Source organism: Alligator sinensis, unplaced genomic scaffold (assembly GCF_000455745.1).
Source record: "Alligator sinensis unplaced genomic scaffold, ASM45574v1 scaffold161_1, whole genome shotgun sequence".
Taxonomy (NCBI): Eukaryota; Metazoa; Chordata; order Crocodylia; family Alligatoridae; genus Alligator; species Alligator sinensis.
In genome coordinates this window covers 2,631,120-2,644,060 of record NW_005841974.1, presented here as the reverse complement: position 1 = coordinate 2,644,060, position 12,941 = coordinate 2,631,120, and the positions used below count along the sequence as shown (strand labels likewise).

General features: G+C 49.6%; 1 protein-coding gene and 1 pseudogene across 1 annotated transcript; both read left to right on the top strand.

Moving 5' to 3' along the window:
- The first annotated feature begins 3,034 nt into the window (after window positions 1–3,034).
- Window positions 3,035–4,621, top strand: LOC102370538 (retina-specific copper amine oxidase). Its single transcript, XM_025200738.1, has one exon. The coding sequence runs from the start codon at window positions 3,035–3,037 to the stop codon at window positions 4,619–4,621; it is 1,587 nt and encodes a 528-aa protein (XP_025056523.1).
- A 2,007-nt stretch (window positions 4,622–6,628) lies between these two features.
- On the top strand, window positions 6,629–8,231 carry LOC112549833 (annotated as a pseudogene).
- The last annotated feature ends 4,710 nt before the right edge of the window (window positions 8,232–12,941 follow it).

Here is a 12,941-nt window from a genome sequence, read left to right as displayed (position 1 = left end):
CTTTCCCTTGGGCTGGTGTTGAACCATGACTTGGAGGCAGTTTCTGTGACAAGACTAGAGCAAATTCATGAGATTTACCTTCCCATCTGTACAGCCTGCTGTGCTCTACTGGAGAAATGGCAGTATTCTGGCAAATGATAAATAGGCATGGGAAATAGCACAGACTACCCATGATGTCGTCTTCTTTAATTGCCCATTATAGCCATCAAGGCATTGCTGCTCCCTGGGGGACCTTAGCCCTTTTTAAAAGTGGCTCTGCGAAAACGAATAGGAATTGAGGATTCTCACGTGGACGCTTAGAATGCTGGGAAAGACCTACTGAGAGGAGAAAATTTCAGACATGTCTGAGTTGAACAGTATTTGGGCCTGGGTAATGCCAGGGCAGTCTCTTGTATTGGACTCCCTGCCCTGCTGTCTGGCACTCTGGTGCTACCTCTCTTCAGAGGGAAGCTGGCTGTTGCTGAGGTTCCTGGAAGTTGTAGAAATGATTTGCAGCAGGACCTTTTGTGTGTGTTGAACAGTCTGCTCTGCTCAGGCTAATGGTGAGCTCCACCCTGCCCTACCCTGTTTGGTGGTAGGGGCAGGGTGAGGTGGGTAACTTACCGACACAAGATGTAGCATTGGCTTGTTCCAGAAAGTAACTAACCACCTAAAATAAACTTCAGTGGGGTATGAATTCTCCACTCTGGAGTCCAGACAGGAGGAGCTCAGCACTGCTGTGGGATGGGACATGTGTGGGATGAGACAGATTTTCCCAAAATAGTGGTAAACAAGTTGTATTGGTAGTAGTAAGACCTGCTGTTTTTCTAAGCCTCCGTTCTGGTACTCAACATGGTCTCTGTGATGAGAAGTAAAACCAAGTCCCTTGCCCATGTAGTTTTTAAAGAGCTCAGATGACTTAATTTTCTTAAGAACTGGATGCTGGTGTACACACCCTGTCTCAGGTTCTCAATTCAGCTTCAAACTAATTCCCCTCAGTTTGAAGTGAATTCAGGTTTCTGACATGGTCTCCTGTGTGACATAACTGCTGTTTCCTTGCTTTGAGGTCCCTCAGTTTAAATCTAAGAGGAGTGTAAGGTATTAAATATATATTTGCAGATATCACAGCTGAAGCCTATGGGACAACCTTGGGCAAATACTCAGCTTAGAGACTTAGGAGAGCAGCAGCACTGAACTAAACCCTCTGCTGTGTCTTTTCCCACAAACTTTGCACTCATGTATTTGGAGTTTACAAGGATGTCATTGTGGATTAAGTCTACATGCTAACACCTACAGCACGCAGCTCCAGTCCTTTGTACTTGGGCAGTCCAGCTACTTGCTCTGAGCTGGGGTCTACATGTTAGGGTAGTAAAGGCCATGGTGTTTCCAGCTTCTGTAAAGCAGTGCCATGATCATTTTAAAAAGTGCATGCACACATACACACTAACAGAGCTTTGTCTACGTACCATGCAGCCTTGGAGGACAGCCCCAAATCCTCTGCTACTTTCAGTCATCCACAAAATTGCCTGAGGCCCTTTGAAAGTCCGTGAGAGTCACCTCTGTTGAGCAGGCTCTGTCCCCATGGCAGCTGCTTTATTGTCTCCCTTCTGTTTTTACACTACTTGTCTCCATATTACTAAACAAACCCAGAGAAGATGCATGTGTCCTATACAATTGTACATAATTCCCTGCTCATGGGCATTTTGTTGGCTGGTGATAATGTAGTCCCTACCCTCACCATAGCACTAGGCTGCAAGCTGCCAGGAGAGAGAAATGATTGTTGCTAGACAAGAGTCATGTTTCCTCTTTTACCTTCACAAGTGTAGAGTAGGTCAGAGAGAGATGAAAGCTGCCAGCTGTGGTTGTGATGGTGAAGCATGTTCTGTGACAACGCTGCTTTCTTTCCAAGTGTGGTATCTCCTAAGTATAGGGACTGCAAGGTGGGGCAATGGCAGGGCAGCTGCCATGAGTAGAAGGGCCTGTTCATGCCAGAAAAACAATGATTGTGATGCTGGCAGTAGGGCTGGAAATTTTGGTTTGTATCTCCACCTTGGAGCCTCTCAGGCTTGTGTGTGTTTTTTTTCAGTGCAGATTAGAAGTCAGGCAGGAGTCAGCTAAGGGGCTTATTCACCCCAAACTTAAGTCCTGTATTTGGACAGGGTGCTGAATCCTGTGGTGTGTCTGCTTTGCCTACCTTCATGCTATGCTGTGATGCCAGGTGCTTTTGGGAGGTGTAGGGAGACCAATAAGTGCATTATTTGACCAAAGTTAGTAAGAAAACTAGTCATAACCTATGACCCACAGAATTTTGGAGGAGATTTCTTGGCCCAGGGCCAACAGCAAGGTTAATGATCCCAGTCTGTCTGACCAGAGGGCATGGGCTGGTGAAAGTTGATGGTTACTGGCTATGTCCTGCCACTACTCAAGTGCTGAGTACTTGCTGTGATTGGAGGCCTGAGCCTGATTCCCAATTAGATTGGGCCATAGGTGCCAAACTACTGCTGCCGCTGCTATATTTTTCAGGAAAAGTTTCCACGTGAAAGGTGAAACAAAGAGGAACTCAGCCTAGGATCCAAAACCACGAAGCCAGGGAGCATGTTTACAGAGAAGGAGCCTAAGACATAACACACATTCCACAAGTTGTGAAGACATGAAATTCTCCTGTGAGACAGCAGCTCACAGTGTGTTGCATGCTTGACCTGCTCCTCCACTTGATGCATGATCCCAGCTTTTACAGGCAGCCTCAGGAAGTTGGGTGGATAGAAAAAGCAACAGAAATTATGTGAAATTTGTCTAATGAGTCACAGGCATCTCCAGGAGCTTTCTCAGTGCATTGCTTTTGGAGGGATACACAGCAGGCTGGATAGCCGGGGTGTGGAGATCTGCCCTTTCTGGTCACCGCAGACATCAGGTCTCCTCCTCCAGCCTCTCTTCATAGTTCCAGTAATAATCAATCCAACTGCAGTTGAAACAGGCATACTGCAACAGGGAACCCTCCCCTGGAAGCTGCTCTGGAAACCTCGTGGCATCCTCTGTTTTCACCGCTGCAGCAAACATGAACCTAAAAATTGTCCTCATCCTCCTGGCTTTGGCTCTTGCCACCGTTTTAGCTTTAATTTGTGTGCTGTTGACTCGAGGAGAAAAACCAACCAACTGCAAGTCCCAGCCTCTGAGAAGCCAGAAGGAAAAGCCCAGGGGCTTCAGCTTGGTGTTTGCTGATCTGACTCCAGAAGAAATGGTGCAAGTGGTGAAGTATCTACAGGAAAACCTTGGGGTGCCACTGGTAGATGCCTCTCAAGCAAACCCTTCTGACAACTGCATTTATTACATTGATGTGCAACTCCCCGCCAAGGCAGAGGTGCTGCAGTTCTTGGATCAAGGGGGAGGCCACCCCCCACGGCAGGCGCTGGCTGTGGTGTACTTTGGAAACCAACCAGACCCAAACATCACGGAGTATGTGGTGGGCCCTTTGCCCATCCCAACGACTCACCGCGACGTTACTTTGGAGAAATATGGAGAGAAGCTCCCATACTACCGCAGACCAGTGCTAGCTGTTGAGTACAAGCAGATTGCAGGGCTCCTAAGGGAGACAGTGTTCCCCATGGCACCAACATTTATGAGTCAGACTTTTAATTATGATCGTACCAATTTAGCAGTCATGACCTCAGCCCCGCGGGGGTTCCAGTCTACTGATCGCAACACGTGGTTTGTCTTGTTCCAGAATGTGAGCGGCTTCTTCCTGCACCCGGTGGGGCTGGAGGTACTGGTGGACCACAGCAGCCTGGACTTGTCCCAGTGGAGGGTGAGCAAAGTGTTCTATAATGGCCAGTACTATGGGGATATGGCCCAGCTGGAAAATGAGTTCAAGCAAGGCCACGTGACAGTGGACAAAATTCAACAAGCCCCTCTAGATGGAGGATTTTCTTCCATGAGGCCCAGAGCAGCCCCTGCGGCACCATTCCCTTTGCAGTATGAGCCTCATGGTCCTCGCTACCACATTGAAAACAATGAAGTCATTTACCAGGCTTGGAGCTTTGCTTTTGGGATGAGCGTGAACACAGGGATGCGGCTGTTTGACATCAGGTTTAAGGGGGAGAGGATTGTCTATGAAATCAGTGTCCAGGAAGCCATGTCCATCTATGGCTCCAACTGCCCTGGTGGGATGACAATCAGGTACATGGATGGGAGTTTTGGCATAGGGAGATTCAGTTTCCCATTAGTCCAGGGTGTCGATTGTCCTTATTCAGCCACCTATCTGGATGTGCCCTACTTGGTTCAGTCACAGACGCCTAGCATTAATAAGAACTCTCTCTGTGTGTTTGAGCTGAACTCCAAGTCTCCTTTGAGGCGCCATTACTCAAACTTGCAGTCCATGTACTATGGGGGCTTGACTAACTCTGCGCTGGTCATTAGATCCATTGCCACTGTGGGCAACTATGACTATGTCTGGGACTTCCTCTTCTACCAGAACGGAGCTATTGAAGCCAAAGTCCAGGCCACAGGGTATATGAGTTCTTCCTTTCTCTACGGTGATGGTCTGGAGTATGGCCACAGGGTTGGGGAACACACGCTGGGGACACTGCACACCCATTCCATGAACTACAAAGTGGACTTGGATGTTGGAGGTATGTGTCTTGGTTGATAAGGCATATCTCTGTGCCTCCATCTCTAATTTCTGCCAGTGTATTGGTGATGTGTAGAGCAGTGGTAAAGTTTGACCTTGTAATCTACAGAACTCTGGCTAACGGGCAGCAGAATCCCATGTTTTCAAATTCTCTCATCCTTGTCTCCCACTGTAATTTTTATACATATGTCGACTTATCAAAGTGAGTCCAGCAAAATCCCAAAACCCAGGATTAAACACCAGTCAGCTCAGGAAAAAGCGGCAGCTTGAAAATGTGTGCATTTTTGTGGCCTCTATCCTGCCTGTGGCATTTGGCCAGAGGTGTCTAGGCAGACAGGGGAGGGGCAGCCTAGTTTTGAAAAGTGAGTTTTGGAGCCAAAGGTTTCCTTGCTCTAAACGTGGCACTTCCTCCAGATCTCAAAGGAAATCCCCTTCTGTGTCTCAGGTTCTCCAGTGTAAAGTGAAGTGATGCTGCTCCTGCCCTGTGTTGTGGAATTAGTTCGCTTGAGCAGCCCTATCTACTGCCTCCTGTCTGCTCTGGAAACGTTTGTAGTTCAGGTCTCAAGCCATCATAGTGGACTCCTGTTTCTGCTAGAAGCACAGCTGTGTTTTCCATTCAGCAGCACCTGAATGGAAAGAATGATGAGCATCATTCAGAGTGGGTTTGTTGCGCTATGCCAGGGAGCACCACCTGATGGCTGAAATAATTAGGTGCTTTCCTTTAAACCTGTATTCATGTTACTGCAAACCTCAGAAATGTACGTATTGCATCAGTGGGCAGGTCCCAAATTTCTTGTGTGTATGTCATGATTTATTTGTAACCCAGCAAGATGCCAAGGAACCAGGTTAGTATACAGGGAGAAGGTTGCAACTTTGAAGTTCCTTCCATGAAATCTGTCTGCAGAAAGGGTGCAATGAAGAGACACTTGGCATCTGCACTGGAGCAGGCTTGGCATTCGGACACAGATCTCACACCTCCTCTTCATCTCAGTGACAGCTCTCTGTTAACAGCAATGACATGCTGACTCCTGGAGCTGCACCAAGGAGACTGGGCTTAGCTTATGTTAAATTTTAGTAGTGGTTACTGTAATGCCAGAGCAGGCACCTGCCAAGCACAAGGCAGAGGTTACATGGGGTAAGGGTGTGCTGGCTTGTGTTTACAGGAGATGACTGCACCACTGTAATTACATGTGGACAGACATACTGGCACCCACTTTCTTCATGTAGTCAAGGCCTGAGGGTACACAAAAGTTCAATGGCCTGCCTAAGTTCCTCTGCCAGACTTGCTGCATCCCTGGGCTTTAGTCTTTCACCCAGAGGCAGCAAAATCCTTTCTTGGTAAGCAGGGTAAGTTTTTTGGGCACAACTTCTGAAAAGCAAGATCTCTCCACACTGAAATCTGAACTGTCAGAGGTGTGGGGAGTGTCTGCAAAGGGAAGCCATGTTGTACACCAGGTACAGTAAGCCAGAAATTCTGTGGCATGACTTCAATTCATTGCCCTCTTAAAGGTTTGTCATCATTTCCTCCACCTAATGCTGAATACTTGCGTCCTATCTTTGCAGGCAGCCTCAGGACATTGGTCTGAATAAATGAGCAATAGAGCCTACTCTTAGCCTGGTTTATAGTGTCAGGGATCCTGTAGCTCCAGTAGTCTCGGGTTCATTTCTCTTTGAAGAACATGCAGAGGGATAAGAGGGCAGATGATGAAGATCTGTCCAGTCTACTTACTACAAATTTCAGGTCTCCTCCCCCAGCCTCTCCTTATTTCCTGTAATAATTAACCCAACTGCAGCTGAAACAGGCAGACTCTGGAGGCCTTGTGATGTCCTCTATTTCCACCACTGCAGCGGGGCTGGAGTGGTACAGGCCCTAAGGTGCATGGTTGACAGGCTAGAGGTCGCACGTTTGAGGCCATCAGAAGCACTCACAGCGTGGTCCTGTCAGACTCCTACAAATCTGCAAATTCTGCTAAACACCTTTGTCACACAAGCACATAAAAAAGAAAACCAGCCACTACAGCAAACATGAACCTGAAAACTCTTCATCCTCCTGGCTTTGGTTCTTGCCACCATTTTAGCTTTAGTTTGTATGCTGCTGACTCAAGGAGAAGAATAAACCATCTGTGATTCTCAGCCCCCAAGCATCCAGAAGGAAAAGCCCAGGGGCCACAGCCTGGTGTTTGCTGATCCTATTCCAAAAGAAATGGTGCAAGTGGTGAGGTACCTGCAGGAAAACCTTGGGATGCTGCTGATAGATGCCAAACCCTTCTGACAGCTGCATTTATTACATTGACGGTGCAGCTCCCCACCAAGGCAGAGGTGCTGCAATTCTTGGATCAAGAGGGAGGTCGCCCCCATGGCAGGCACTGGCTGTGGTGTAGTTTGAAAACCAACCAGACCCAAATATCACAGAGTATGTGATGGGCCCTCTGCCCATCCCAACAACTCACTGCGACATCACCATGGGGAAATATGGAGAGGAGCTCCCATACTACCACAGACCAGTGCTAGGCAATGAGTATGAGCAGTTTGCAAACTTTCTGCAGATGGTCGCATTCCTCATGGCCTCGGCTTTCCTAAAACAGGATTACAACAGCAACAATATCGTGTGTGGGTTCCAGTGCATCGATTGTAACATCTGTTTTGTCTTGTTCCAGAATGTGAGCAGCTTCTTCCTGCACCCGGTGGAGCTGCAGGTGCCGGTGGATCACAGCAGCCGGGACACGTCCCAGTGAGCAAAGTGTTCTATAACCCACTGTATGTACTATAGGGTTATGGCCCAGCTGGAAAATGAGTTCAAGCAAGGCTATGTGACAGTTGAGAGGGTTCAGCGAGCCCCTCTAGATGGAGGATTTTCCTCCATGAGCCCCAGAACAACCCCTGCAGCACCATTCCCTTTTGCAGTATAAGCCCTGTGGTCCCTGCTACCCCATTGAAAATAACCAAATCCTTTACCAGGCCTGGAGCTTTGCTGTTGTGATGAGCATGAACACAGGGATGCAGCTGTTTGACATCAGGTTTAAGTGGGAGAGGGTTGCCTATGAAATCGGTGTCCAGGATGTCTTGACTGTCTACGGGTCCAACTGTGCTGGAGGGATGTTGACCTGGGACACAGATGGGAGCTTTGGCATTGGGAGATTTTCTCATTAGTCCAGGGGGTTGACTTTCTACCATCAGCTACCTATCTGGGCATGCACTTATCCAAGACCATGACCCCTACAAAACTAGAGAATGTCTTTTGTATATGTGAGCTGACCATTGAGTCTCCTCTGAAGTGTCATTACTTGAACTTGCAGTCCATGTACTATGGGGGTCTAACTCTCCCCTGGTCATTCAGTCTATTGCCACTGTGACCAACTATGATTGTCTGGGACTTCCTCTTCTACCAAAATGGAGCTATTGAAGCCATAGTTCAAACCACAGGGTACATGAATTCATCCTTTCTCTATGGTGATGGTCTGAAGTATGGCCACAGGGTTGGGGAACATATGCTGGGGACACTGCCTACCCATTCCATGACCTAAGAAGTGGCTATGGATGTTAGAGGTGTGTATCTCTGTATGCAAAGCTTCTCTGTTAACTTCTCTTCCTGCAAAATGTCATCCTTTCCTGCCTTTAAATTTGTAAACTGAAGCCCACAGCAGACTCGAGTAGCTCCCTTCTATCCTGTGCAATATAGGACAATCTTCATGGCATGCTCATCTTTCCTTTCGGGGTGGCAGGGTGTGTTAATGTGCTCTGTTGCTTGTCAGAGCCTAGCATTTAGGAACTGTTGTATAGCATGTTGATTCAAATTGGTTAGCCTAGACCAGAGGGAGAACTATTTCCTGTGTTTTGGGCGACAAAGGGAATACTAGTCTCAGCAATACAAGTTATCTTCCAGTTTTCATGGATGGAAGGAAATACAGGACAAACATTCCTGTTAGTCAAACTCCAAATCCAAAAAATGGCCACTAGCTTTAAGAGATGATCACTGAATTCATATCAGAGTTGGCATCACAGAGTTGCCCTGATTTTCTGTTGTATGTTTTGGCTTCCTTATTGGAGATGTCAGCACTTGACTTTCTGCAGTCATAAATATTATGGGGACCTGGCTGTGTTGGATGAGTAGTTATAGGGGAAATGCTAGATATTATTTCCTAAGCAGGTGGGTTTTTTACTAAAGTGGACAAAACTACAGCATTTTTCTCTTACTGTTGTGGATGTTTTGACTTCTTCCAGTGTAAAGGCTGCTAATTGAGGACTACTTGTTCCCAGTCACACTTCCTTACATTCCCTTCAAAAGCAGGCCAACTGAAAGCTCAGTGCTGGTCTTCCCCAAACATGCTGCCAGTAACAGGGAGGCAATGGGGACTGGGGTGTCCCTAACTCCTCTTTGAAGCAGGTTATGCTACTTGTGCTTCTTCATCCTCTGGAGTAACACGTTCCCATTGCTCTTCTATACTTCAGGTCTGACCTGACTTTTCAGTGAGAACTTGCCCTGAATAGCATGTGGATGAAACCTGTAGCAAAAGAAGCCATTGTGTGGAGATTGAACCCTGGGATAGATGGGGTGACCCTGGCTGTCCTTAGAGAGACTCCTCACTCCTGTGCACTTCAGGTTAAGTTGCATATCTAAGAGTGAGCCTGGGAATGGACCACAGTGGTATAAACACTTTCTTCTTGAGCTGAGAAGGAGGACAGTCACTGCATATTCCAGCCCTAAATTCCAGTGGCAGGGGCAGGCTAGTCTGAGTGCTCCAGCTGGAGTAGGTCCTGTGCCCTGGCCAGACTTCTGCAGTCCAGCAAAGTGCCTGTACTAAGCCATGGGGTTCTGGCCCTGGGAGCTGGAGGAATGTGCTTAGGGCTTTGTCTCCAGAGCAGGCTGTCCCACGGGAGGGGAGAAGTGGGGCGCTACTACCATACATCCTTGCCAGCGCTGTCTGTGTAACACTGATTTTATATTTGTGGATGGAACTGGCTCAGTTGCACTCGCGTCCCTTTCTGATTAGCCTTGCTGAAGACAGGGGGTTGGCATGGGTCTGCCCTGTGGCCTGGATTTGAGGCACATCCTGCCTGCTGTCCTGGCTCCATAAGTGCTGGATTGGCACTGCCATCTGGCCCAAAGTCTCAGAAATTTGACAGCGGGGGAGTGGTGTTAGTCTTAATTGCCAAATGTCCAGACTTGCAGGGAGCCCCACAGGCCAGGTGACTCAGCATGGCAGGCCAGATGTAGCTTGTGGGGCTGAGGTTGAGCACCACTTGCAACTGGAGGGGGGCTGTCTTGGCCCGCAGTCTCTTTAGCAACCAGCAGTACAGCTTGGCAGGCAGTACTGCTCCCGGCCTGCAGAGGACAGTGTAAGAGCAACCAATCCCCAAGTCTATACCATGGCCGAGAGCATGGGGTGCTGCAGCCATGGGAATCTTTCCTAGTGCCTGCAGGCTGGGAAGCCTGTGTCTGTCCCATGCAGCTCACAGGTCTGAGGGGGACACAGGATGTGGACATGTAAGCCAGAGCAGTGCTTTTGACCACAAGGAGTGGTTCTCACCATCCAGTGTGCCATGTGCCCCGAGGGAAGCAGAACAGGTTCTCATCTATGCTGTCTCAGCTGGGAATGGTTTCCTATTCAAGGGCTCTTCCCATGAGTTTTACCCAAGTCCTGATGGCTTTATTTTCCCTGCTCGTTCGGGCCTTTCAGGGGCTCATGGTGAGGGTTGGCTCATGTAGTGTTGAGACTTCTACCTGCAAAGGATGTAGGAGGACAGGGACATCAGCCTAGTTGTGTGCTGCCACAGGAACCCTTGTAACATGCAGAGCCCCACCCTGTTGGAAGTGACTGCTGGCCACCTTGCCCCAGTGTGTTCCGGGGGGAAGGGTGGAGAATATTCGCTAGAGAGGATCCTTGATTTCTGGTTTCCCCTTGACAAAAGGAGGAAAGGCATGAAGAGCATGTCTCCCAGGACATGGCTTCTTGCACAGTACGGCCAATGTATGATGAGGATGGAGGGGTCAGAAGGGTTATTCAGGTTTTTTATATTCTGCTTCTGGGCTTGCTGCTCTAGAAAGGCTGTCAGCACTCTTCTTCTGCCCCTGGGAAGACAGCAGATAAGGCAGCCTCACAGTGTGGTCCCTCCCAGAACTTGCTCTGTGACTGTGCAGGAGGACCTGTGTTGTCTCATCCTTGTACTCTGCAAGATCCCAGCAGGAGGCAATAGAAAGCTCATTAAAATCTATATGTGACTGTGAAAAGTAAGAAAAAGCTGAAAATCTCAAAGTGTGGGACCACTGGCATATGTGCATCCAGCCAAGCAGGTACTGGGAGAAAGGGCAGCTGGGAAATTCCTTGTGACCGCTCATCTGGCATCTTCCATCAGTGGTCAGGTGTCTGTTTTCAAGAGCATGCTGATGGTTGGAAGTCAATAGCAATCCTGGTTATGCTCAGGAATGTTGTTCTGAGGTGTGCAGAGTGGTTTCTCCAATAGTATCTGGTTGCTGTTGCTTTTTGATATACAGACTGCTGAAGTCTGTATGGTCTGGAAGGCTGACACTAGCAAGCTGTCTTCCAGATCCCTAAGGTGACGCAGAAAACATAGCTTGGATATGTGTTTGATAATGAAAGCTCAAAAAGAAAGGTTTATTGTTGTCAGGCAGCACATCAGTTGATCTGATTAACAATCAGTCCAACTTAGCAAAGCTTGCCCTTAACAGGTAGAGGCACCATATGTTATTCACTCTCCCTTAGGTCTCTATGGCTAGGGACAGACATTAAAAAAGCTGGAGCCTGAACTGATTCAATCTTTGCAGATTAGTTCACCCTGCCTACATTGAATTAGTTTGCAACTGCACATACATTCCCTCTGGACTGAGGAAATGCAGGGACATGCCTGCACTCGCTCAGGCCAGGAGCTGGGGGAGGGGGTGCTAGAGCAGCCCTTGGCTGCAGGGAAGCTGTGCTGTGGGGGCATAGCCACCTCTGGCAGTAGCTCGAAGTGAGCTGGCCAGAGAGGGGTTTAATTCCCTCCTCCCTGTCCTACCTGCACAGACCCAGGCCAGGGTCTCCCTGGCACTCCCCACTTGCTGCTGCTGCAGCAGCAGCAGAGCCAAGGCACAGCTAAGCACCAGCCAGCATGGCCCCTGAGGCAAAGGGGGCAGGGAGGAGAGTTATTCCCCCCCTTTAGCGGGGGTATTTCCCCCACTGCCCCTGGAGGACCACAACAGGGTGTGCCCACCCTTACCGCCACCACCCCATTCACTTCCTGCATGGGGCAAACCTTCTTCTGCCCCCTCCACCAGATGCCAGAGGGAGGGGGGGATAACTCCCTTCCCCATGGCCCCTGAGGCAAAGGGGGCAGGGAGGAGAGTTATTCCCCCCCTTTAGCGGGGGTATTTCCCCCACTGCCCCTGGAGGACCACAACAGGGTGTGCCCACCCTTACCGCCACCACCCCATTCACTTCCTGCATGGGGCAAACCTTCTTCTGCCCCCTCCACCAGATGCCAGAGGGAGGGGGGGATAACTCCCTTCCCTGCTCCCTCGCCTAAGGGGCCCTGCTGGCCAGCCTCCGATCAGGCCCTGAGCCTGCCACTGTAGCAGCAAGGGGTCAGGGCCCGGATGGGGGCTGCAGCCCCTGTCCTGATGTCTAGGGAGCATGAGCCTCTTCCCAGCGGGGGGACCACAAGCAGGGGTCAGTGCTGCTGTGGACTGCATGGGGGCTCAGAGGGCCATTTTCCCCCCCACCAAGTACTGCCGCTCATGTGCGGCAACTTCCCTTGCCCACAGTGCGGACCCCTGCTGGGAAGAGGCTCACGCTCTGGGACACTGTGACAAGGGCTCCAGCCCCCATCACGGTCGCTTCCCCGTCACTGCTTTGGGAGTGGGGGCAGAGCCTAGCCGGCAGGGCCCCTTAAGCAGGGAGCAGGGAGGGTGGGGGTTATTTTCCCCTCTGCCTCCAAGGGATCACAGTAGGGTCTGCCTGCCCTGACCACCACCACTGCCGACCCTGCCACCACCAACCCTCGCAGGGACTGAGCGGCAGGATAAGCCCCCTCTACCAGTGGGAGGGGGGAAATAACGGCTAGGGAGCAGAGGGCTGGAGCAGATAGCCCAGTCCAGAGAGCATTGCTGGGGGACTCCGGTTTAACTTAAACCAGGAAGGGGCCTGGGACAGACCTTGCATAAACCGGTTTGAACTCAGTTAAGTCTGATACTACATTCAACCAAGTTTATCTCAAATCGGTTTTGGCTATTTTGAAACTGGTTTATATGCACTGAGCTTATATTCTGTTACAGGTTTAAACCAGATTGCTTAAACCAGTTTATGTGTAATGTCTGTCCCTAACCTGTGAGGGACAAGTACCT

Coding starts and splice junctions, on each gene's coding strand:
- LOC102370538 (XM_025200738.1), top strand. CDS start 3,035: ATGAACCTAAAAATTGTCCTCATCCTCCTGGCTTTGGCTCTTGCCACC.